Below are 26,807 nucleotides of genomic sequence, written 5' to 3'. Positions count from 1 at the left end.
CAGTAATGCAAAAAACAAGAAAGCATACTTACTTAATATCCTAAAGGTGATTTTTGTAAGAATTTTGCAGACAAAAACAAAATATACAGCACAGATAGCATGCTGCACATTAAAACAATTTCCTACTAAGCAAGCAACTTTTTCCTCATGGAAGTTTAATCCCCTTCTCTTCTTCCATAACAATGGTTAATGCATATGGTAATGTTTCCCTTCAATCACATGGCAAATATGAGTTTGATGTAGGCTTGGGTACTACCTGGCACTATACCAACACCCTTTTTGCTATCAGACATCTTGAGAAGGAAGAGGTTTTTTAAAGAGTATCTTGTGCCAGAAATGACAATACTTTTGAATGCTATCTTTTGAAATGTAGTAAGTTAAGGTTTTCTAGAATATAAATACAGTAAAATTAAGAATGCCAGTTCTTTTGAAAGGAAATTGCTAGTGGATAGAAAAGGATCTCCTGGAAAAGGATACCATACCAATTAGTCACAATAGGAAAGGGAGCATTATATCATGCCGTGATGTCTCATGGAAAGGAAGAACACAGCATTGCTTTTAATGCTATAAGGCATTAATTGGCCTTTTATTGACTGACAAAGCAAGATGGTGTCAAACATATCAAAATATCAATTTATACCATCATTTTTTGACTGCATTAAAAATATTTGATTATTGCAGCATCCAGTGTTGTTATTGTTTGCATATTTTAAGCACAAATTGTAGTTAAAACTGTAAAGGAGAAGACCTTAATTCTAGTTCAAGGGATACAAACATCTGGTTTTCAGGATTTCCACAAAGAAAATAAGTGAGAGAGATATAGGATACATATGTAGTAGCCCCATCACCCATAAAGCACAGTTACTTACCTAACAGGTGTTATCCAGGGACAGCTGAGTAGATTCTTGAGAGAGAGTGTCTTCTCCTTTTCCACAGTATGAGCAGAGGACTCCTTTTTACCACTGTAACCAGGTCCCAAGTAAATAGTAACCTTTTCTTTCTTATAAAGTAGGTGTTTTCTTCATATTAAATTCTATGCTAATCAGATGCAGATTAGGCTTTCTTCTTAAACCCAGCTGGTTTTGGCATATTGTCTGCCCTTTAGTTCACTGATTCTGAACCTCCTTGACGGAACGTAAATCCTGTCACAACTGCCTAACATGAGAGTGGATGGAATCATAGCACAACCATAGGCTGGCAGAAGTGTGGAGTCTGATTTTAGAAATTCCATTCCAGCTAAGGAACTTAACTCGATCTTTGCAATTTGACTAATCGCCCTCAAATAAATAATGCTTTCTCCAACCCTTCCGCAGAAACCCTTTCTAAATATTTCCGTGACAAAGTAGCTGATCTTCAATCATCCCTACCTAGTACCAAATCTTTTACTGGTAACTTCTCTGTAACTTCTCTGTTAATCACCTCACTTACTCAGGCTTGTGATCCCATCATAGGCTGCTTCTGGTCATCTTTTAAACCACAAACTCTACTTTCACTCTCAAAGATTTTTTAATAATATTCATTTCACTGTTTGTTCACTAGATCCTTTTAAATCTACTTGGTTGAAGGTTCCCAACTTTGAGCTCTTACCTTATATTCTCTCATTAATCAATACTAGCCTCCTGACTGCTCAAACCCCAACCATCTGGGCATCTGCTCTAGTTGCCCAGTTCTAAAGAAATCTTCCCTGGACCTCTTAATACATTCTAAAATATTGGAAAAAGTGGAATTTCTCCAAACTTCCTCCTTCAACATAAAGTGTTTGCTCTCCACACAAAACATCTGGGTTCATGTCTCATTTCAGCACAGAGAATGTTTTAGCTGGTCTCCTTAGTGAAGTTTACCAACACCTAGACAAACAGTACTTGCTGTTTCTCTTGATTTTTCCACCATTTTCAAATTGGTAGACCACTGACTCTTGATTTCACAGCTTTTCTCCTTAGGTATGACTAGTACTACACTGGCATAATTTGTTTCCTTCCTCTCCAATTGCTCCTACTCGATCTCTGTGTCCTCATTCACATCCTCACCCTGCCCTCTTACTTGTGGTACCCCTAGGAATTGATTCTATCCTCTCTTCTGTCCAACCTATTCCTTAGCCATCTTGCTTCTATTATTCAAGCTACTGGAATCTCTTTTCACTTTTATGCAGATGATATTCTTCTTTTTCCCACCAATCCATTTACCCCCTCCCATAGGGCCTTTGCAGGACTGCTCAGATACTGTCTCAGAATGGCTTTCTGTCCATAGATTGATTCTAAATAAGCAGAAAACAGTTGATTGTTTGCTCACAGGCAGTTTCCTTGCCCCTAGTGGTGATTTAAATTTGTTTGGTTCACCAATTCAAGCTGTCTAATCTTTCTGTTATTTAGGCATCATCACTGACTCCCATCTGTCTTTCTCATCACAAATATCTAACTTAAGTAAGACAGGTTTCCACATCATTTGCCAACTATATTCTGTTAGGCATTATTTTGACCACGATACATTTCACTCCCTCATTCTCTCAGTATTGATCACTAGGGAAAATTAGGTTCTTACCTAGATAATTTTCTTTGTAGTAGAAGGGCAAAGAATTCTGGACGATAGGTCATCTCTCTACACCGGACCCCCGAATACATCAACTGCTAAGTGGATATTTTTTTTTTTTTTTTTTTTTTTTTTAAGAGATATAATTTTTCTGTCTCTGAATCTATCATTGCATCTGATTGCATGGAATCTGATTGTAGAAATAAACTGTCTCTTACCAGAAAAAGACAACAGAGATTGTTAAAAAGTAGGTAACAGCTGTATTTTATGACACTTATGTTGTTGTTGGTTTTTTGTTTTTTTATTTTTTTTTAAATCTTTATTGATTTTATAAGCATAGAAAAGGTGCAACAATTATACATTCAAAAATTCAATAAACAACACTTACATACTTGCAACTTACTGAAACAATTTACTCATCCCTTCCTCCCCTCCCTCCCTCCTGGATGTGTATGGATACAAGATCGAATCTGGTGGGTGACTTATGAATCATTAAGTTGTTTAACAAATGACTCCAATGGACTCCAAATTTCTTTAAAATTCTTACTTTTCCCAGATTGTTCCACTAACATTCTTTTATAACGGTAATATAAGCAAAGTGTTTCCCACCAAAAAATAAAATTTAAACAATCCCAATTTTTCCAATTTCTAGTGATTAGTTGTATGGCTACCCCAGTCATTATAAGAAGTCTATCTTTATTTTTATCAATTGGACTTTTAGGTTTTAACGATTGTCCCAAATAAAATCACATCATATGACAACGGAATAGAGACACCTAAAACAAAAATAAATTTGCCCCAAATTGACTTCTGCGCTCGTCTTCAGCCCTGATTAAGGGCCTACTGCTACTTCCCTCAACATCAGGCCAGTCCTGAAAACTCGCACCAGAACCGCATGATCGCAGCAGAACCACGATCACTTCTTCTGCCCTCTGGAACACAGCAGGAAGCTGCGAAGCAGCTGGCTACTTAAAAAAATGAGCCTTTTGAATCGTGGCAGGACCAACAACAGGCACTGGAGCTAAAAGAGACCAGGCTCCAGCACCAATCACTCTGGTGAGTAAAAAAAAAACTTTTAGTTTTAAAATATCAATTTTTAAACTGATTACAGAAAGAAATGGGGAGGAGAAAGAAAAAAGGGCACATGCTGGATTGGGGGAAGAGGACAGAGTTAGTTACTGGAAGGGGTGAGGGAAATAGGTGGCAAGCTGTAGTTAGACACAATAAGAGAGGGTAATTGAGGACTGAATAGTACGAAAGAATTTAGACAGAGGCAGAAAATAAATTTGAGAAGACCAGGGAAGAACAGGAAAAAGGGAGTGGAGAGAGAGATGCCAGAGTAAGGGAAAGGGGAGGAGACAGATACCAGACCTGGGAGGAGGAAAGGAAGAAGGAGACAGATACCAGACCTGAGGGGAAAAAAGGAGGAGGAGAGAGAGAGAGAGATGCTAAAATCTGCTGGGAGGGAGGGAAGAAGACAGATGCCATTCCATGGGGGGAGCGGAGAGAAGTAGAAGGATGCTACACCAATGGAGGGGAAGAGATGGGAGAGGCAGACAGTTTCTGGAAGAGGCATAGAAAGAGAGCAGATGCCATATGGAAGAGGCAGCGAGAGAGAGCAGACAGTAGATGGAAGGAAGAGAATGATGAGAAGATGAGGAAAGCAGAAACCAGACAACAAAGGTAGAAAAAAATTTATATTTATTTTATTTATTTCTTTTGTTTTAGGATAAAGTACTATTGTAGCTGTGTTGATAATCGTTTATTAATAGAAAATTGAGGGGGTCACGTGATGCAGCCTACCTGACCGGTTGTTGGAGCAGAGAGCTCCGTCCTGATCCCGCTGAAATCAGCTAATTTTCGGCGTTTTTCCACCCGTTCCGCACCGCGAGTCACTCGGGAGCAGTGTTGGGAGTCTCGCGCTGTTACTACAGCAGTTCGGGGGCGAGTTGTTATCGGGCATGCCAATCCGCTCGGCGAAGACCTCTCGGGATCGGCCTCAGTCTCCCGCTGTTAAAATGGCGGCGGAGCCCGCGTCTTTCACCATCCCTGCGGGAGACTGGATACAGGAAATAACTAGGTCGGTTTCGGCTGCCCTGGCGGATCGCCTTAACAAACTGCAATCGGCAGTTGATGAGGTACACGAAAAATTTGACTCGCAGCAGCGGCGCCTCACAGATGTGGAGCAGCGTGTATCAGGCCAGGAAGACACGTGTGCGGCCTTGGAGGCTCAGATGTCGGCGCTCCGCAAATCCAACACTGACATGCAGGAGCAGCTTGAGGAGCTGGAGAATCGCAGCCGCCGAAACAACCTGCGGCTGGTTGGTTTACCAGAATCTGTTGGAGATGCTGACCTGTACCGGATTTTTACTATGTGGCTGCCGGAGAAGCTGGGTCTGTCGGGATCCGGCCTGCAGTTTGAATGTGAAAGAGCCCACCGTATTGGCCCTAAAGCGGGGGATGGCAAGCGAGCACGTACAGCTATTGCACGTTTCTGCAATTGGAGAGGCAAGGAAGCTCTGCTTAGGGCCTATCGCAAGGCTGGAGCCCTGGAGTACGAGGGGGTGAAGGTACTGGTCTTTAATGACTACTCGGTGCGTGTTGCGGCCCAACGAAAATTGATGTCGCCTTTCTGCACAGAGCTCCACAAGAGGGGGATCCAGTTTGCCCTGGTTTTCCCTGCCAAGCTGCGGATCTGGAGGAATGGCGCCTCTGAGACCCTGACCACTGTGGAGGAGGCCCGCACCTATGTGGGCAATCTGGCTGCTCACCCTCTTCCTTGATTCTTGACCGCCAGGCCTCAGCTGTGCTATGGGTGACCCTGATGCTGGCCGGCCACAGGCGCTTGCCGCTCTGACTGTTGTTCTTGTTCTGCAGGTCCCTGTTGGTGTATTGGCCGGACCCACATATGGTCCTTGGACCTATTGTTGGCTGCTTTCTTTCACGCTGCTTTAGACTGCCCCTGGACACAAGCCCCTAGTTGCTGGGGCATGGCACTGCTCTTGAGCCTATCTCGGCTTGATTTGGACTTAATCTATCTTACCTGTTTCTTTTATGTTCGCTATGATGGTCCCTATGGGGTGGATAGTTTGCGGGAGGGGGAGGGTTCTGCTATGGGTAGGCAGTGGGTTTGTTAGGGACAGTGTATGGGTTACACGATTGGGGAGGGGTGGGGGAGGGTGGGAGGGGAGTGTGGGGGGTTGGGGAGGGATGTTGGGGGTGTGTGTATGGGGTTTTGTATGTTGGTGTGATTGTGCTAGGACTGTGGTTTGGATGGAATGGGGGGGGGGGTCTCGGGGGAGTGCAGACTTCTTTGGTATCTGTTGTCTGGCTGCTGGGTCCAGCTGGGAGGCCCAGGAGCGATTTTTTCTATCTTTTCTCTGCTCGGCTCCAGTCACCCTAGATTTGATCCTGGCTGACCTTAAGATTCTCACATTCAATGTGGATGGTATCAAGTCTCCTATTAAGCGATCGCGAGTGCTGTCCAGCCTCCGCAAGTTGGGCGCGGATATAGCCTTCCTACAGGAAACGCATCTCTCTCAGCTGGAACATACCAAATTACGCAGGGGATGGGTGGGGGATGTGTTTTCCTCGGCCTTTACGGGCCGTCAGAGGGGGGTGGCCATTCTCCTTCACAAACACCTTCCTTTTCATCTTCATAAGCAAATTCAGGACCCGGCGGGTCGCTTCGTTCTGGTGCTGGGTGAGCTTTGGGGTCTTAAGTTACTGCTGTGCAACCTGTATGCACCCAATGTCTACTGTCATAAGTTTTTTTCCACAGTATTGGCCCATATTTCACAGCACTCTGATTACAATTTAGTTGTGGGCGGGGATCTCAATATCACTGCAAATCCTGGTGTGGATTGTAAGCCGCCTCGGGCACGGACCCGGGATCACGACACGCGTGGGGTAGGCTTTCTCACCCAACACTTGGAGCTGGTTGATGTTTGGCGTACTTTACACCCTTATGACATTGATTTCACTTTTTACTCACATGCCCACAAGGTGTATGCCAGGCTGGATTACCTCCTCCTTGATAAACGCCTTTTTTCTAGGGCCACTCACTCTGAAATTTACGAGAGCACACTATCTGACCATGCACCGGTGGGACTCCGTTTATGCGTGGCGCCGGCGGGAAGGACTTCCTCTTGGCGGTTGCCCTCTTCTTTGTACCAGGACCCGGAGTTCCGCACTTTCTTAAGGGCGCGTTGGTTAGATTACCAACTTACAAACGACACGCCGGATGTGGGCCCCGTTACCTTCTGGTATGCTTCAAAAGCAGTGCTCCGTGGGCACATTATCGCTTATATCGCTGGCAAACGTAAACAGACGGAGGGGGAGCTCTTGAGCCTATCTACTCGTTTGCACGCCCTCCGCCGATCTCATATCTCCACTTTATCGGATTCGGATCGGGAGGAGATGCGGAAGGTGCGGGGTCAGCTTGAGGAACTCCTCAATAAGCGAACGGAGACCTCCTTGTACTATCAAAGATACCAGCTTTATAGGTGGGGAAGTAAAACGGGGAAGCTCCTGTCCAACTTGATCCGCCCGCACAAAAAGAGACAGGTTATCACTTCTATTAAAGACTCAAGGGGGGTTCGTCACGAGGGGGAGAGTCACATTGCCTCCCAATTTGTACAATACTATCAGGCCCTTTACGGCCGCCGGCTTCTGGATGCCGACGCTATGTCACGGTTCTTCGCCGACTTGAAGCTGCCTCGGTTGACGGCGAGCCAAGCAGAGTCTCTCAATGGGCCTATCACAGCGGAGGAGATCTCTACCACGATCGGCTCGCTCACTTTGGCTAAGGCGCCGGGGCCGGACGGCCTGGGACCGGAATTTTATCGGATTTTGAGGGATCTAGTGGCACCCCCGCTCAGTAGGATGTGTAATGCGGTGGCGAGAGGGGACGATCCCTTTTCTGACAACATGGCTCATATAGTATTGTTGCCCAAACCGGGGAAGGACCCTGATCTGGTGAGCTCTTTCCGTCCGATCTCTCTTTTGGACCAGGATATCAAGGTGTTAGCTATGACACTGGCGCGGCGTCTTAATTGTTTTTTACCGCATCTGATTCACCCGGATCAAGTGGGCTTTGTACCGGGTCGGTATGCATCTATGAATCTGTTGAAAGTGTTGGGGGCCATTCACGAGCATAGGGGTAGGGGAGGGCAATCGGCAGTGGCAGGATTAGATATGGAGAAAGCGTTTGATAGTGTCTCCTGGGAGTACTTATTTCAGATATTAGAGGATTTCGGCTTTACGGGGAGTTTTGTGGGTTGGATTAAAGCTTTATATACCTACCCCCAGGCCCGTATACTTATCAATGGGAGCTTGACGGAGGCGTTTGCATTACAGCGGGGAACACGGCAGGGGTGCCCGTTATCCCCTTTGTTGTTTTTGTTAGCCATTGAACCCCTAGCTATCAAAATTCGGCAGGCACCGGAGGTTCGAGGGATCCGAGTGGGGGGACAGGAGTGCAAAATTAGTATGTTTGCAGATGACATTTTACTATATCTGGATCGGGCTCCCATACATCTGGAGGCGGCTTTGTCTATTGTTCGGGAATTTGGGGCCTTATCGGGCTTGTTGGTTAACTGTAGTAAATCCGAACTCTTGCTGCTGGCTGGCGGTCCCGTGGAACCGTGGCATGCCTTACTCCCCATTCCGCCGTCGCTTCACCCGGTCCGTTATCTGGGTATTTACCTCAGCACCAACCCGGCCACGTTTTACTCTATGAATGTTCTTCGTCATCTTGACGCCATTGGGAAACTGTGCCTCCAGTGGCAGGATCTCCCTCTGGGATTGCTGGGTCGAGTGGCATTGGTGAAGATGGTCATGCTCCCCAAACTGCTTTATCCGCTCCAGACTGTGCCGATCTGGCTTCGCCGTATTGATGTTCTTCGCTTTCATTCTCTGATTTCTCGGTTTCTCTGGCGTTCTAAGGCCCCTCGTGTTGCTCTGTCAAAGCTGATGTTGGCTAGAGGTAGGGGAGGGTTGAATGTCCCTGATTTACGCTTGTACAATGTAGCGGCCCTTCTGCGATGGATCCACGAGGGCCACACAGGCGTGGCGCGCTACTTCCCGCAGGGCTGGGTTGAGTCCTGGAGCCTGCCTTTTCGGTTCTTCAATCTGCTTCACACTCAACCGGATCATATGGCTCGCTCGGGGGGTCGCTCAGTTCTGTTGACTCCCTTTAGGAGGGCCTGGCAGTGGTGGCGGCGTAGGCAGGATTTGCCGGTTGCAGTTTCGCCCTTTTTATCCCTTGAGGGTAATACGGGCTTTCTCCCAGGTTGGGGACGGACGATATTCCGGGCTTGGGCACGCAGTGGATGTCGTACCATTTCTGATGTTTTGGCTGTCTCGGGAGGTACTTTCCCCTCGTTCCAACAGCTCCAGACGAAATGGGACTTCCCCCCTTGGTACTTGTTTTCCTTCCTTCAGCTCCGCCACTATTGGGAGGTCACTCGGCAAGCTCATGCGCGGAACTGGGACGCGGGGCCTTTAGATCGGATCTTTGAAGCGACCCCACCGGCGTCCAATCGGCTGTCCCACTGGTATAGTGTTCTCCATCTCTCTGCTCGGGTTCCTGGGATGAGTGTCCTACGGGTGAGATGGGAGGGGGACCTGGGTTTGAGTATTTCCGAGCCCCAATTTATGGATTGCTTCCAGTCTCTTTATCTCTTCGCCAAATCGGCGGATTACCAGGAACTACAGTATAAAATTTTGCACAGAGTCTATATTACTAAACAGCGGGGGGCGCGGATAGGACTTTGGGCTAGCGACTTATGTAGCAAATGTAAATCACAGCCTGGCACGTACCTTCATTCTTTCCTTGAATGTGCTAAACTCACTATATGGACGGGGCTGATGGGCCTTCTTGACGTGGTTACACACAGCTCTATTGAGTGGGACTATGGTACTATCCTTCTGGGATTACAGGGGTCACTACGGGAACAGGGTCTCTCACTCCCGCAAAGACGATTCCTTTACAATGCCATTTTAGTGGGGAAGAAGATGATTATGACTTACTGGGTATCTGAGGACATACCCCCCCAGGCCCAATGGCGGGCCAAGCTGAGAGAGATGGCGCAATTTGAGATCCGCTCCTACAGTAAATCTCGTAAGTTAGAGATGAGGCACTATGTCGCTTTGTGGGAGCACTTGCTGGAGCTTCTTTCCCCATGATCTCATCTACCTGAGGGTTCTCTCTGGCCATCATACTTGTATGGGGTTTTTCCATATCTGCTGCTGTCTTCACCATGCTATCTTTAGTGTTTGCACTCTCTTCGGGGCGGGGGGGGGGGGGTTGGGTTTGGGGTTGGTGGGGTAGGTGTGTCTGGTAGCGTAGTTTGTGTGGTGACTGGGTGTCTTGTGAGTGTCTGTTGTGAGGACTGGTGTGCTTGATGAACGGTCTGGGTGTTGTTGTCTGTGGGGATTATTCACACAAAATTATGGCTGAGGGTCTAGTCCGGCTTCTTCCCGTTGTGGGCTCTGGGAAGGGGTTTGCGTGTTCCAAGTCCTGGCCTCTCGTTGCGCCTTGTCTTGCGCTTGTTGACAATTATTGATCGGGAGAGGCTGGTGCATGCTTGTTGTTGCTGTTCCTCTTCCTTTTTGCGATATTTTGACAATGTGTATGTTCCTGTACAGTTTGTGATTGCTTGTCTGGACCTTTTGCCATTTTCAATAAAAACACTTTGAAAAAAAAAAAAAAAAAGAAAATTGAAATAAGGTGATCCTGTTTATTGGACTAAATTTAATAAATTTTTTACTAATTCAGAGACCATAACTCCTTTCCTCAGGTCAGGACAGGGATACTGTAACAGCAGTATAGTTTACTGACCTGAAGAAAGAGGTTTTAACCTCTGAAAGCTAATTGAGAAATGTATTAGTCCAATAAAATTTTCTTCCCGCCATGCCCCATGCCTCCTACCCAAATGCAAAATATAAATTAGTGGGCTTCCCAAAGCCCTGCCAGCTGAAGATCTCTTCCTCTAGAAAGGGGGGATTTTTTTCAGAGATGTTTGGAGGTTGCATAGAAAAAAAAATGTATACTGGCACTGGCATGGTAATCTTTGTTGTCTGTTTTGAATTTTAAAATAAAAGAAATAAAGTGGAAATAAAGAAGTAAATAAGAAAATGGGTAAATAAATGGGGGTGGGGCAGGGGGCCCAGTGGACTTGTGTGCCTAGGGGCCCTCCACAAATTAATCCTGCCCTGACAACCACTCCTGTACATTATGGTGTCATCTTTGTTTGACACAGATGTGCTCGAACAATGTTGGTGTACAACAGAGATGTCCTAAATGCAAGATGTGTTATCACTGTTTAGATCAGGGGTGTCAAAGTCCCTCCTCGAGGGCCGGAATCCAGTCGGGTTTTCTGGATTTCCCCAATGAATATGCATTGAAAGCAGTGCATGCAAATAGATCTCATGCAGATTCATTGGGGAAATCCTGAAAACCCGACTGGATTCTGGCCCTCGAGGACCGACTTTGACACCTGTGGTTTAGATAGACATAAGCATTTGGCAAAGAAAAAATAAGAGGAGTGTTATCTAAAATACTGTGTCAGAAATGTAAGTCCTATGTGAACAAGAAACATAAATGTAAGGGTAGGTTGTGTAAGCTATGCAGTGAACCCTTAAGTGGTACTTGTTCACCATCCACATACCGAGCAGCAAAATTAATATCGTAATCTTTAAAACTGAAAGGGTTTATAGCATAATTACCTCTGAAAGCATCGCTATCCACAAAACCCAGCATGATGAGTTTTGGCAACTGCCCCAAAAAGAGATTTTCCTATTTTCACATGTGCGCCAGCTGGTATGCTAAACTCCTTCAATCCAACATACTTTATCGCATACTTGGCGTTAGCTTTCAGCAGAGCTTCAGCATGTCCCAAGCACACTTCTGGGGCCACTTTAACTCTCTTTACAAAGAGGGCTGTGTTTAGGTTAAGGAGTTTATAATTTTGGTCAGCATCACCGTTCATTAAACAGAATGAGGTTTTGTTACGAGACAACTTAATTTTGAGATTCACATCATTGATGAGTAGCTTTTCTTGAAAAAATAGATCGCTGTGTAAATGCCTCAACAGCTGCACCTTGTGGCTAGATGCTGTAAAAACCCTTTTGGTAAAACCCACATTTCAAGCTCCTATATAAGAACATAAGAATAGTCTTAGTGGAGAGCAGTTTGATAATATAACATAACATAACATAACATTGTGCTTATTGACCATGTAACCAGAAGTTCAACGCGGTTTACAAAAGGTTATAAAAGTAAACATGTTACATGAAAGATGATTCGTTAAACAGTCAAATATTTAGAAAAAAGATAGGTCTTCAATTGTTTTCTAAAATGGCCATAGCAATGGGTAATAAGCAACAATATTCGGAATTCGTTGTCATGAAGAGCTGCCTGAGATGCCAAAGTATGGTTTAGAAATTTCTTACTCCTGCAACCCTGGACAGATGGAAAATTAAACAAAGGATGAGTTCTTCTGTTATGTCTGTATGATGCTAAAGAAAATCTATTGACTAAGTAAGAAGGAGCTGTATCATAAACAGCCTTGTAACAGAAACAGCCTAGTTTAAACAATACCCAGGCCTCCATTGGCAACCAATGCAATTCACGATAAAAGGGTGTAACATGATAAATTTTCTTCAGGCCGTAAATCATTCTGACTGCTGTATTCTGTATTATTATAAGTCTTGTTAATTCTTTCTTGGTGACTGTCAGATAGATAATATTACAATAATTGAGAAGACTCAGTAGTAACGATTGAATCAGTAATCTAAAAGCAGTAAATTCAAAATAAGATCTAATTGTTCGCAATTTCCTTAATGTGAAGTGGCATTTACACACTACAGCATTTATCTGAGCATGCATTGTAAGATGCTGGTCTAAAATAACTCCCAAAATTTTAATCGTTGGATGAATTATATGCTGAGTTGAATTTATACTAGTAGAAGGTTCAGAAGAAATATTACTAGCAGTCGCCATGAAAACTTTGTTTTGCCAGAGTTTAGTTTGAGTTTAAATTTTTGCATCCAGGAATCCATCTGTTTCATTATAATTTCAACTTTAGTGGTAATCTGGGATAGGGCTGAAGTAAAAGGTATGACAATAGTAATGTCGTCAGCGTAACTAAACAGTTCTACATCCAGGTTGCTCAAACATGAGCTCAATGATGAAAGATAAACATTGAATAGTGTAGGTGAAAGTGGAGAACCCTGAGGAACACGACATGGGTTATTCCAGATTGAAGAGAGGTGGGTCCTAAACCTAACTTGGAACAATCTGGACTCCAGAAAACCTTTGAACAAGGAATAAACATTTCCTTGAAGGCCCAGAGTATCCAAACAAATTAATAAAGTAGGATGATCTACTAGATCAAAGGCGCTACTAAAATCGAATTGAAGCACTAGTGCGCTTTTGCCTTTACTTAGAAGGCTTATTAAATAATCCAATAATGCAGCTATCTTAGGGTGTATTTTTTTTTAAATTAATATACTGGGAAAACTTTTCTCATGCTGAGCCCATGAGGACCGCACCCCCCCCCCCCCCAATGCCTGGAGAAACATCAGCAAGGAAGAAAATGCAGGAGGGCTTGCTGAGACGTCGAGTGAGGCATGCTCTGCAGCTGAAGTAGACCTGGAAGCGATTACAACAACGCCGACTCCGGGGATGGAGCCGTTGCGTCCTAGGAGTGTGGAGCCAGTGAGAGCAAGCAGTGGTGAGGTCGTTGGAGCCCGGAGTTCTCTCTCCGGAGTAGAAGCCAAAGATAATCCAGCAATTAACTCCCCCCTCAAGCCGCTTGTGAGGCCACATTGGATTCTATCTGGACGGTGATTGAGAACTTACACTCAGTATGCACAAACTTTGTTTCTATTACCTTAAATTCTACCTCTTAGGATAAGTCTTTTAGAGACTTCTGTTCAACAGCACCAGGTGGACCTGAAAAACTTAGAGAAGTTAACAACTGAGACCAAGAACTTGGTTACTAAACAAATGACTGATAAAATGATGATTTTAAGGAAGATTGAAAATCTAGAAAACCAACAAAAAAATTTGAATTTAAGGATTCTTAATTTTCCGATTGCCAAGTTTATGTCCCCACAGGAACTTTTTAAGAACTTTATGTTAACAGTCTTAAAGGTTTCGGAAGCAAGTCTCCCCTCAATACAGAGAATTTACTATTTAAAACAAATGCAAAAGGAAAAAGCTGTAGCAGCTGAAAATACGCAAATTGATGTCTCTGCTATATTGCAATCTTCTGATATTGAAATTCAGGGATGAGCGACATTGTTGGTCTCTCTTGTATTCTTACAGGATAAAGAAATGCTGTTGAAATTATACTTTAATTTAAAACAAGTCACCTATTTAGGTGAAAGGGTATATATATTCACAGACATCTCAAAATGGACACAAGCCAGGAGGAAAGAATTTCTGTTATTTCATCCAAAAGTGATTGCCTTGGGGGCAGTGTTTCAATTGAGATTTCCGTGTAAATGTTTTGTTTCTTACCAAGGGAGTAAATAAATATTTTTGAACCTGCCCAATTAGGATTTTTCTTATTGGGTAAAGGAGTCTTGACGTAGCCAGAATGAAACAAGTTATTTACTGTGGTGTTTAATGGGAAGGTTAACATCTAATTACTGCTTTATTTCTTTATTTTTATTTTTTCTTATTGTATATGAATCCCCTTTTCCCAAGGGGTTTTCTTTAATTTTGCTCCTTCTCTCCAGATTGTGGACTGTAAAAGATAAATGTTTCATTGTTCTATTTCTTGGTGCTTAGTCCGAATAACTAAGTTATGTTATACTCTCTGAAGTTAGAAGGGAAAAGATTCCGTACAAATGTAAGGAAGTTCTTCTTCACCCAGAGAGTGGTTGAAAACTGGAACACTCTTCCGGAGGCTGTTATAGGGGAAAACACCCTCCAGGTGACAAAGACAAAGTTAGACAAGTTCCTGCTGAACCAGAACGTGCGCAGGTAAGGCTAGACTCAGGGCACTGGTCTTTGACCTAAGGGCCGCTACGTGAGCGGACTGCTGGGCATGATGGACCACTGGTCTGACCCAGCAGCGGCAATTCTTATGTTCTTACTTTTGTATTTCCTTTAACATCTATGTATATTGGATGTACTGAAATTATAAATCAATTAAAAAAAAAAAAAAAAAGAATAGCCTTAGTGGGTCAGACTAATAGTCCATCAAGCCCAGTAGCCCATTCTCAGTGGCCAATCCAGGTCACTAGTACCTGGCCAAAACCAAAGGAGTAGCAATATTCTATGGTACTGATACAGGGCAAGCAGTGACTTCCCCATGTCTTTCTCAATAACAGATTATGGACTTTTCCTCCAGGAACTTTTCCAAACTTTCTTTAAAACGAGCTACACTATCTGCTCTTACCACAACCTCTGGCAATGCGTTCCAGAGCTTAACTATTCTCTGAGTGAAAAAATTTTCCTCCTATTAGTTTTAAAAGTATTTCCCTGTAACTTCATTGAGTGTCCCCTAGTCTTTGTAATTTCTGACATCTTGATGTCCAGCTGCATCCTTATAAAACAGGCAGCTTGTAAACTGTGATTTGAGGGTTCCTTCGCCATAACTGAAGAACAGCTCTATGAGGGCTCTGTAGGGGTAGCAGTTGTTGCTCTAGTTAATCAGTTGGTCTCCCAGGGTAACATCCAATTGGCTAAAAATAGATGCAATCGGGTAGTTTACCAGGGCTACCTTGGCGGCCACATCAATGTCTGAACCGTCTTCTCCCACAATTTTACAGGTCAGATGCAGGAGAGTGTTGTTTAAATCAATGTAGTCTTCACCGTAACCAGCTATGTAGAAGTCTAAAGGTGCTGTTTCCGATAAAGCTGATAATGGTGGTATTTCCACATAAATCAGAATTAGATCTGTTTGAGTTAGCCTCGACCCAAACCAGTATGGAAAAAAGCATTTAACACACTCTTCAGAGCTGTTGTGTACAAAAGCCATGGTTTTGTGCTTTTTAAAGAATGTATCACGTTTCCAAGAACGGGCCCTTCTCTTCTTGGATCCGCTGAATAGCTTCTGCGATTTGTCATCTTGGGGTTTCTTTCTTTTAAAAGGTTTGGGAGGTTGTTGCAGAATCTCTTGAGGCGTTAGAACCCAGAACGTGTTTCTGAGCCCTACCCAGCTTTTTTCAGATAAGTTTTCACGTTTTGAATTTACACATTAATTTCTTTGAATATGAATTTGTACACCATGGGGCTCATAATCGAAAGAAAAAAACGTCCAAAAACAGGCCTAAGTCGGCACTTGGACGAACATTGTCAAAATATGTCCAAGTGCCGATAATAAAACCAGGATTTGGACGTATTTATAAACAACTTAGGCCTTCATAGTGCCGCTGAATGACCAAAGCTAAACGGGAGGAGTGTCAAGGGCGGGAGTTGGGCGAGACATGAGCCGGCTTAGACTTAGTCGTACTGCATGTATAACCGAAAGTTATACAGCACAGGATCGACGGAACTTGGGCATTGTGACTTAGACAATTTAAAACATGGTCTAAGTCACAAAAACCCACCTAAAGTGACCAGGTAAGCACTGCAAACACATAATACAGACCCCCCCACACACTACCCCAGTGATCACTGACCCACCCCCACCCCCATAAAAATATTAATCACAACTTGAACATTGTGCCTCCAGAACATCATCACCTGGCAGCCTGGCATAGGAAAGCCTAGTCATGCTGCACAGAGGCGTTTTAAGCCGTCTTGGGGGTGGGTTAGGGACCCATGGAGAGGAGGACCCATGCCCATAAGCTCCTGTAATCACTGCATTGATATTGAAACATGTGCACTCCCCTATACACCCCCAAAACCCTTTTGTACTGGCATATAAGTGACTCCTGCAGCCATCATTTCCAGGTCTAAGGGATTCTGGAGGTGGTTTGGGGGGCTCACCATGACATGGCATCCTTTTTGTGGCATGGCACCCTTTTTGTGAAGTTCACAGCAGTGCCCTGTAAGGTACCCCACTATTTAGGTGCCATGTCTGGGTGTTCAGTCCATCACTTTGCAGACCCCTCCCACGTCCAACAGGGCTTATTTTAGGCGTTTTTGACTTGGACGAAAAGTTGGACGAAAATGTGGTATAAAGATGGACGATTTCGCAGCTTGGACAATCAGATCAGCAGGACATATACTTAGACGATATTTGAAATGAAAAAAAATTTGGACGTATTTTTCAAAATTGTTTCCTAAGCTGCTTTTTTACTTTGGACGAATTGCGACTTAGACGAAAATGGGCTTAGATATTCCTTTCAATTATGCTTCTCCATGTCTCATGTGCAGTGATTAGAGGTGATTACTTCAGATGTTCCATCATGCGGACTTGTTCCGCAGTCTGACAACTAATTCTCTGAGCATTTAAAGAGATATGCATATGAGTTGCAGTTTTGAATCTCCTTTGCTTTAAAACAAGTAGTGTCACTGCCATTTTTTGTTGTTTTTGTTGTTTTTCTGTGTAAATTGTAAGCATTTTGACTGGCAACCCAATCAATTACATCTTTTCTGCCTATTATTTTATCGTGCTTTTTAGCAGCTTGAAATAGAGCGTTAATGCCTACTTTAACTGTCTGTTGCTTTTGGATCATAATAAATATGCTTCAATAAAGATTCCTTCATGAGTTTTAACGTAGAGAAATGCAAGGTCATGCATGTAGGGAAAAAGAACCCGATGTTCAGCTACAAAATGGGGGGAACACTGCTAGGGGTGAGTAACCTTGAAAGGGACCTGGGGGTGATGGTCGACACATCACTGAAACCATCGGCGCAATGTGCAACAGCCTCAAAGAAAGCAAACAGAATGCTGGGCATCATCAAAAAAGGTATTACAACCAGGATGAAGGAGGTCATCATGCCACTGTATCGCGCAATGGTGCGCCCGCACCTGGAGTGCTGTGTTCAATACTGGTCGCCGTACCTCAAGAAGGACATGGCGATACTCGAGGGAGTGCAGAGGAGGGCGACTAAACTGATAAAAGGTATGCAACATTTTTCATACGCTGACAGGTTGGAGATGCTGGGGCTGTTCTCCCTGGAGAAGAGGAGACTTAGAGGGAACATGATGGAAACCTTCAAGATCCTTAAGGGCATAGAGAAAGTGAATAAGGACAGATTCTTCAAACTGTGGGGAGCCACAAGCACTAGGGGTCACTCGGCGAAATTGAAAGGGGACGGGTTTGGAGCAAATGCTGGGAAGTTCTTTTTTACACAGAGGGTGGTGGACACATGGAACGCGCTTCCGGAGAATGTGATAGGCCAGAACTCTGTACAGGGGTTCAAGGAGGGTTTGGATAGGTTCCTAGAGGATAAGGGGATAGAGGGGTACAGATATAACTTGAGGTAGGTTACAGAAGTGGTCAGAAACCACTTCACAGGTCGCAGACCTGATGGGCCACCGTGGGGGCGGACCGCTGGGCGAGATGGACCTCGGTCTGACCCAGTGGAGGCAACTTCTTATGTTCTTATCTGTACCCTATTCCAGCCAGCTCTGCTAACCTCTCTCTAAATAAAAAAAAATATGTCTTAAAAACTCTCTCTTTTAACAGGGGTTTGTTAGCAGGGTTGTGGTTTTTTTATTCAGCATGACAACTTTTTATTTCTGCTTGTTAAAGATTATTCCTATATCATATGCTATTGCATACATCACTGACAATATCAGTAGGCAGGGACATGTTCAGACAGGTGTCTTTTTTCATATTTAAACCCTCTCTAACTTTATCAGGAGCTGCAACAACATTTAAGATTAACCATCTTATCAACTGTCACCATGACAACAGTTCTGTAAACCCCCCCCCCCCCCCCAACATTAACCAAGGTTTAGCCATAGCTCCTTCTGAAGTGCCTTTTTTTAAGGCATTTGTAACTGTTTTGTTTTTGTTTTTGTGAACAATAAAAAAGAAAATCTTAACAGTGGGGGCACACAGGTTAACCCTTTGACTGAGAAACTGAACAGAGCCACCAACACAAATATTTATGCGATTCCACTGACTCGGGAAGTGGTCACTGGAGTTAAGTCCATCTGTACAGACCAGCAGGACAATAAGAATCTTGGAGGGGGCGCATTCATTCCCTTGCCCAAGGAACCACCTTTATTGTTGCCTTCATTGATCCCAGAACCTGTAGATAGTGCCAAGCCATAGGAGCTGGCCTTGTCAAGAGGTCTGGAATTTGTTTCCTGAGTTTCTGCTTGCAAGGCTTTGGGAAGGAAGACATGACTCTCTGCCATATTGAAACCGCCCTAGGTACTCTAGGCATTGAGTTGGTTCCAAGAGACTCTTCTGGAGGTTGACTATCCAACCCAGGTCATAGAAACAAGATAAAAATAATAATTTTATTCTTATATACTGCCTAAGCCATAATAGTTAGAGGTAGTTTACAACAAGAAACACTGGACAAGCAGTAGAAAGATACATATCATCTGAAATACAGTATTAAAATAATAAAAATGGGTTAAAAAGTTAAAACAATAAACCTTCAAATTATAAATCGATCAACAGCTGGGTTTGTACTAATTTTCTAAAAGTAAGATAAGAAGGCGCATGCATAAAGATATTACCCAACCAATTGTTTATTCTGCCAGCTTGAAAAGCAAGGGTTCTATCAAAAAATCTTTTATACCTACAAGCTTTTACTGTTGGAAGAGTGAATCTAATCTAATCTAATCTAAATCTTGGGTTTATATACCGCATCATCTCCACAGGTGGAGCTCGACACGGTTTACATGGATAGGAAGCAACGGAACTCCAGTGGGTTTATAAAAGTAAGTAAGAGAGGTTAGGTGTGATAATAATAGGGAGGGGACGGGTTACGTTTTGGAGAAGAGCCAAGTCTTCAGAAGCTTACGGAATGGTAGAAGGGGGCTCAAGTTGCGGAGAGGGGAAGGGAGACTATTCCAGAGTTGAGCGATTCTGAAGTGGAGGGAGGACCCGAGTTTACCGACGAGGGAGATACCCTTTGAGGAGGGGAAGGATAGTTTTAACTTTTGCGTGGATCTGGTGGAGAATGGATTTGAGGAATTCCAGGATAGAGGAATAAGAGGTGGAAGGATGCCGTGGAGCATCTTGAAGGTTAAGCAGGCACATTTAAAATGTACCCTGGAGATGACAGGAAGCCAGTGCAGCTTGGACAGGAGTGGAGAGGCATGGTCAAATTTGCTTTTTGAGAAGATGAGTTTGGCCGCGGTGTTCTGGATTAATTGGAGTCTGTGGAGGCTTTTCTTTGTTAAGCTAAGGTAGATGAACAAATGAATTCGACGTGTGGATATGTTAGAACAGGCCAGGGAAAAATGCGAAACCAGGTAGGCAGGTGCCATATCAAATAGTGATTTAAAACAGATACAAATAAATTTAAATAAAACTCTTGCCTCGATTGGTAACCAATTCAATTTTTTAAAATAAGGACTAATATGTTCCCATTTTTTCAAATCAAAAATCAGTCGAACTGCTGAGTTTTGAACAACTCAAAGTCTGTTAAGGGTTTTCTTGCAAGTTCCCAAATAAGTAATATTACAATAGTCCAGCATACTTAATATGGAAGACTGAACCAACAAACGGAATAAAAATGCATCAAAATATTTTTTTATGGTTCGAAGTTTCCATAAAACCGAAAAACATTTTTTAACTAATTGATCAGTATGGCCCATCCAGTATACCCATCCACAATCTCTTCTTCCCCCTAAGAGATCCCATATGCCTATCCCATCCTTTTTTTAATTCTAACACAAACTTTGTCTCCGTCATCTCTACTGGGAGATTATTCCATGCCTCTATCACCTTTTCTGTACAAAGAATTCCCTTAGATTACTCCAGAGCCTGTCACTTCTTAACCTCACTCAATGCCCTCTCTCTCTATCTGAAGTTTCCTTTCAATTGCTCATGTGTATTTATACTACATAGGTATTTAAACGTCTTTATCATATCTCCCCTCTACTACTTCTACTACTACTATTTATCACTTATATAGAGCTGAAAGGTGTACGAAGTGCTATACATTTTGATATTTAATAGACTATTTTTGCTCAGAAGAGCTTCCAATCTAACTTGGACAGACAGAAATGACATATAGGGTTAAAGATGCAGAATCCAAGGTGAGAGGAGTTAGGAGTTGAAGATAGTCTTGAAGAGGTGGGCTTTTAACAGGGCCTTGAATGCTGCAGGAGACGGAGCTCCCCATAGGGATTCTGGCAGTTTGTTCCAAGCATACGCAGCAACAAGGTAAAAGGGATGGAGTCTGGAGTTGGCGGAGGGAGAGAAGGGCACAGGAGGGACTTATCAGTTGAGCAGAGCTTGTGTTTGGGGGGGCATAAGGGGAGATAAGTGAGGAGAGATAGTGAGGGGCAGCCGAGTGAGTGCATTTGTAGGTCAGTAAGAGGAGTTTATATAGTAATCGGAAATGGATGGGAAGTCAGTGAAGTGACTTTAGGAGAGGCGTAACGTAAGTATAGTGGCTCTTACGGAATATGAATAGTGTAGCTGAATTCTGGATGGATTGGAGGGGAATGAGATATCTAAGCTGAAGGCCTGAGAATAGTGAGTTGCAGTAGTTTAAGTGTGAGGTAATGAGAGTTTTGGTAGTGTGCTTAGAGAGGAAGAGTCAGATTTTGGTAATATTATAAAGGAAGAAGCGGCATGTTTTAGCAATTATGTTGTATCTGGGCAGTGAAGGAGAGAGAGGAGTCAATGACCACCCCAAGATTGCAAGCAGACAAAACAGGGAGGATGAGAGTGTTGTTCACAGAGACAGAGAATGGATGAAGCGGGGAGGTGGGTTTAGGTGGGAAGATGAGCAGCACCATTTTAGCCATGTTCAGTTTTAGATGGCAGTGAAGCATCCAAGCAGCAATGTCAGACAGGCAGGCTGAGATTCTGGTCTCGGCTGTGATTTTCCTTCTACATCCTCCATATGCTTATGATGATCTTGAAATGTCTTTGTAATGTATTGTAATTTTTTGTGAATGTTCTTTTGTACCCCGTTCTGAACTCCTGGGAAGACGGGATAGAAATCCAAGCAAATAAATAAATCTATAAAATCCTTCTATCTGTGGAGGCACGGCTAGGCACTGGCGTCATTGGGCTTTCTTGGAGGCTGCTGCAGCATGAGGCCCAGAGGCATGGGGCTCTCTGTTATTGCCAAATCTCTGTCTCAACCTTTAATATAGTCTCTGAGTAGAGGAACCTCTGTAGTACTGACGAGGTCTCTGGGATCTTTGAAAATTACCTCAATCAGACCGTTTAAGGCCTGAGGTCTGCTGTCTGGCAAGACCTTAGGGCAATGATCTGCCACACTGGCCATATAAGCATCCAGCCCCTTACCAAAGGGCATCTGAACGGAAGCATGCTCAATGTGGCTTTAAAAGATGAACCCCTCGTCCATTGTCCGATCCAGAGCATTCTGCAGGTGAAAATTGAGTAAGCAGAAGCTTTGCTTAGGACTCTAATTATGTCAAACCACCCCCAAAAGCACAAACTGGGGGCATATGATGTCATTCATTTCTGGAATCTGACGTAACCTAGTATGATAGGTATGTGCCACAAAGGAGGCCACTGCTGTGGTCTTAGTCCCCAGAGCCAGGGCCTCAAATTGCCTTTTAAGAGCAACAAGCCTCCCTGTGATCCTTTAAAAGAATACTTAGCAACCTGGGCCACTAGTGAATCAGGCTGTACCAAGAGCTACTGAAAAGTGAATCGCAACTTTAAGTTTAGAAAGTTCGTGATTAGCCCGCACCGCCCATGTGCGAGTGCCTTCCCGCCCAACTAGGCACGTGATCCCTCAGTTAAAATAAGCCAGCTAAGAAGCCAACCAGGGGAGGTGGGTGGGTTGTGAGAATATCTGCCTGCTGTCCCTGGATAACACCTGTTATGGTAAGTAACTGTGCTTTATCCCAGGCAAGCAGGAAGCATATTCTCACTGATGGGTGACCTCCAAGCTAACTAGAAAGGGATGGAGGGAGAGTTGGCCTTTAAGAAAACAAATTTTGCAAAACTGACTGGATGAAGTGGCCATCCTGTCTGGAAAAAATTTCCCAACAGTAATGTGAAGTGAAGGTATGAACTGAGGACCAGATGGCAGCTTTGCAGATTTCCTCAATAGGGTTAAATCTGTGGAAAGCTACAGAAGCTGCCATAGCACGGACTTTTTGAGCAGTGACACAACTCTCCAGAGGCAGTCCGGTCTGAGTATAGCAGAATGAGATACAGGCAGACAACCAGTTGGATATTGTCCATTTGGTGACAGGATGACCCAACTTGTTAGGATCAAATGAGATGAAGAGTTGGGGAGATGTTCTATGAGGCTTTGTCTGATCGATGTAGTAGGCCAAAGCACGTTTACAGTCCAAAGTGTGCAGCACCGTTACTCCTGGATGAGAATGAGGCTTAGGGGAAAAAACTGGAAGAAGAATAGACTGATTGAGATGAAAGTTCGTAACTACTTTCGGTAGAAACTTAGAATGTATGCATAGAACCACTTTATCATGGTGGAAAACTGTGAAAGGTGGATCTGCAACCAACACTTGTAGCTCACTGATCCTCCTGGCAGAAGTGAGGGAGGTAAGAAATTTGAGATGAGCTATTGCCATTGGTTCAAATGGTGGTTTCATCAACCTGGAAAGAACTATATTAAGGTCCCAGTCGACAGGTGGAGGATTGAGAGGTGGTTTAACATTGAAAAGCTTTTCATGAATCTGGAGACCAATGGATGAGCAGTGAGAGGGCTTTCCTTCGACTGGCATGTGAAAAGCTGTAATAGCGCTGAGATGGACTCTGATAGATGTAGATTTAAGACCAGAATCAGAGAGATGAAGGAGATAATCCAGCACCAATTCCAATGACAAGGAAGCTGGATCATGATGACGGATTTACTGCTTTTGTGAAGAAATTCACCCAAGGCAGTGCACAGCAAGTATATCCAGACTCAGGTGATAAACAATTACAACAGGAAAATATTCAAATAGTATTAGAGTGATATTACAGTGAGAGCTCTCAGTTTCTCCTGCCATGGAACAACCTGCATTGTAAATTCCTGTCAGTCAATATTATACCTCAGGTTCAGTTTACCTTTGCTACTTGAAACACTATCATGTCTATACCCTATATACAATTTATTTTTCCTGTATTTTCAGTTAAGGACATAGAGACACAATTACACCCCCCCCCCCTTTTTTTAAGTTTTACTACAAGGATTGATAAGAACATGACATACCAGGCTAGTTTAGATGAATCCAATGGCCAGTGAGGGTCACTTGGAAGTACCTGACAGATTTCAGTAAGAAAGTCTATTTCATATTGTTGTTTCCCCAGAAGTAAGAGATGGAGATACTCAAGTTGGTCTGGTTAATATTTTATGGATAAACTCCACAAATGAAAACAAATGAACTACAGTTCTCGTCCATCAATAGACTATAACTCTGTAGACTTAAAGGTTAATCCTTGGATTCTCAATAATATCACCAAGATAACAGTGGCTGATATTATATCTGGTTTCGCAGAGGAAAGCATCCTCAACAGAGACCTGCTTTTGGCCTTGTCACAGAAAGACAAGGTCACAGGCTCACTTCAAAATCAAAGTTGTTCTTTATGTTTTAGGCATATATTTGTATTTCTATGTCTTCCACACACACAAGCACCTTACCTGCAATGATGAGGAGTGCAAAAATGGCCAGTGTTAGTGATGATCCACTGCTGATCATGTTGACAAGTAATTGGAATAGAGGATATAGAAGTAATGAGGCCCAAAACAGCCAATTTAAAAGAGTCCAAGGTCTCCGGGGTGGAACTATAGGAGTGCCAGGAAAAACTCCTGTTCTGTAGTATCCCTCTTGAAAGATATCCTGGATAGAGCACAAAAATATAAATGCCTTCATTAGATATAACAATGGCCCTGATTCACTAAAGTCAGTAATTGTCATTAAACCTGTTTTCACAGGTTTAGCAACAATTGCTGCTAACCGACCTAATTCACAAAACAGCCCATTGCGTGTTTTTCCCCTCGTTCGCCCATTTTCCGATCCAGCCATGCAAATTAGTAAAACCCCATGCAAAATAGCCAAGCGACTGATTCACAAAAATTGTACTTTTCATTATGCAACATTGCAGATACAGTATAGCATATAATACACCTTCAGCTGAAAAAGCTTAATATAATGGACTTTTATACTGTAGATCCCTACAAACAAGTTGGCAGAATCCCTCACCATGGACACACATATACTGTACTGTAGAACAAAGGCCAACCCTCACCAATTAAATAATAAAGGAACAACATTTAGAAATGGAAATCCCAAGAAGCCACACTCTATGAACAGCACAACATAGAAAAAATAAAAATGAAAATGCATTTCTTTTTGTACTGAGCAAAATATAAAGATGTAAGAAATGCACAATTCTAAAACTTATATTTTACCAGCTACTAAAAGTTGAAAATAAAACTTTTCTTTCTCTCTCTCTTTTTAAAACTACCATTATATGAGCAATTTAGTTTTCTAATTGCAGTAGTCCCAGTCTCTTTCCATTTACCTTTTATTGGTCTTCTATATATTTTTCCAGTCTTTTTTTCTGACATCTTTCCTTACCTATATATGTGTCTGATATTGGTCTCTTTCATATTTTTCTCCACTTCCCTTCTATTCCTTTCTATTTACTCACTGTTAGATTTCCCTCTCCTTTAACACCCCTCCTCCCCATCCTCCAGTCCTGTTTCCCTTTTTTCACCTCTTACTTTTTTTCATCTTTTATTCTAATCCTCTCTAACCAACCTATTTCCTCCTCTGTCTCTCACTCCCTTCTCCAGCATTCAACCCAAGCCCTCCTATACATTCCTCTTTTTCTTATCCTCTCAGTAGCCCAGTTTCCTCCTGTCACTCTTCCTACCCTCCCTGGTCTCCAGTACTTTTTTTTGTCTCTTCCCCCCTTTCACTTCCTCTCTAGTCCTGCTATTTATCATCTTCTATCATCCCTTCATAGATCTGTCCCATTTCTTTCCTACATCTTCCACAAAGCCTCCACCCCATCCCATCTTTCTAAGCAGTGTTTCAAACATCCTTGAACATACCTCCACCCAGGTGCCTTGTCCTCAGTACCACATACTCCCTGAATCCCCAAGTCCCCATTTGATCACAAAGTCCTTCTCATGCTTCCACCCTATCCTTACACTTACAGTCTCCATCTAATATGTAATGCCCAGTTTTCCTTCATCCTTTAGTTTTTATCTAATCTCAATCTTGAAATCCATTATTCTTTGAAGTGGGGGACACATACCATCCTAGGGTTCCCCTCTCTCAATCCTTATCGGCCCCATCCCTATGTATATATTTTTTCTCCCTTTTCAACACCTCTTCCATCCAATGAAGAAGAAGAGAAAGTGTATGGGATTTCTTTATGCCATATTCTCCTCTGCAAGCAGCATGGCCAAAAGATGAGAGCGCAGGATGCGGCATTTCCAGCCTGGGTTGGTGGAAACAGTGCCACAGTGGAAGAACAAGTGGGTTTAGGATGCAACTACTGACTGCTGAGGACAGTAGGGGGAGCAGATCTGTAGCATATTCAGCTTCAATTGGTGGCAAAAGTGATCACTGGAAGTGGAAAGAAGAATTAGTGGGCTGTTGTGGTGATTTCAAATACCTTGGCCTACAGGCACAGGTTATTGCTAATGAAAGCATGGACTTGTTGTCTATTTCAAATAGTATGTCCTAAAGAATATTAGCAAAACTGCGCTTTCATAATTAAACGTTTCAGGAGTTAATCTATTCAGTTATACCATAAAGAGGATACTAAATTCAAGTATCCCCCAGTAGTACTACCTTTTCAAAATTCTTTGATCCTCAGAAACACCACTCTGTGTTCAATAAGTTTTCACTACACAGAACTTTATGCGTTCTGTTGTCATATGATCATTATATTTTTATTTAATTTCGTATTTCATTAAGTTAAGTGTTTCCTTTATACTTACACATACTAATAAATTTTGGCAGTTTTAATAAATTATTGCTAGTATTGAAACAAATCATTTTCATAAATAAATAAGGGAGGGGGATAATATTTTATATTATGATGATCAATTATAGGATTTCAAGTGTATTTGAACGCTTAATTGATAAATGTCAATATTGTACTTGATTTAAGATTTGAAATGAATAAAGATTTAAAAAAAAAAAGAAAAAAAAAATTATTGCTAGTATTTAGCTTTTTCAAAGTGGTCGGAATCAGGGACAGATATCACCAACATATTTTGC

At 43.0% G+C, this 26,807-nt stretch overlaps 1 protein-coding gene across 3 annotated transcripts in view; it reads right to left on the bottom strand.

Moving 5' to 3' along the window:
• AGPAT4 (1-acylglycerol-3-phosphate O-acyltransferase 4) overlaps nucleotides 1–26,807 on the bottom strand; it is a 245,138-nt gene that overhangs the window by 23,910 nt on the left and 194,421 nt on the right. For all 3 annotated transcript variants that reach the window (XM_033939936.1, XM_033939938.1, XM_033939937.1), the window contains one exon: nucleotides 24,209–24,407. In XM_033939936.1, the coding sequence (XP_033795827.1) occupies nucleotides 24,209–24,407 (199 nt within the window). The remainder of the gene's footprint in view (nucleotides 1–24,208; nucleotides 24,408–26,807) is intronic.

This window comes from Geotrypetes seraphini, chromosome 3, assembly GCF_902459505.1.
Source record: "Geotrypetes seraphini chromosome 3, aGeoSer1.1, whole genome shotgun sequence".
Taxonomy (NCBI): domain Eukaryota; kingdom Metazoa; phylum Chordata; class Amphibia; order Gymnophiona; family Dermophiidae; genus Geotrypetes; species Geotrypetes seraphini.
The sequence above is the reverse complement of the archived record's forward strand: the minus strand, read 5'-3'. Positions and strand labels throughout refer to the sequence as shown.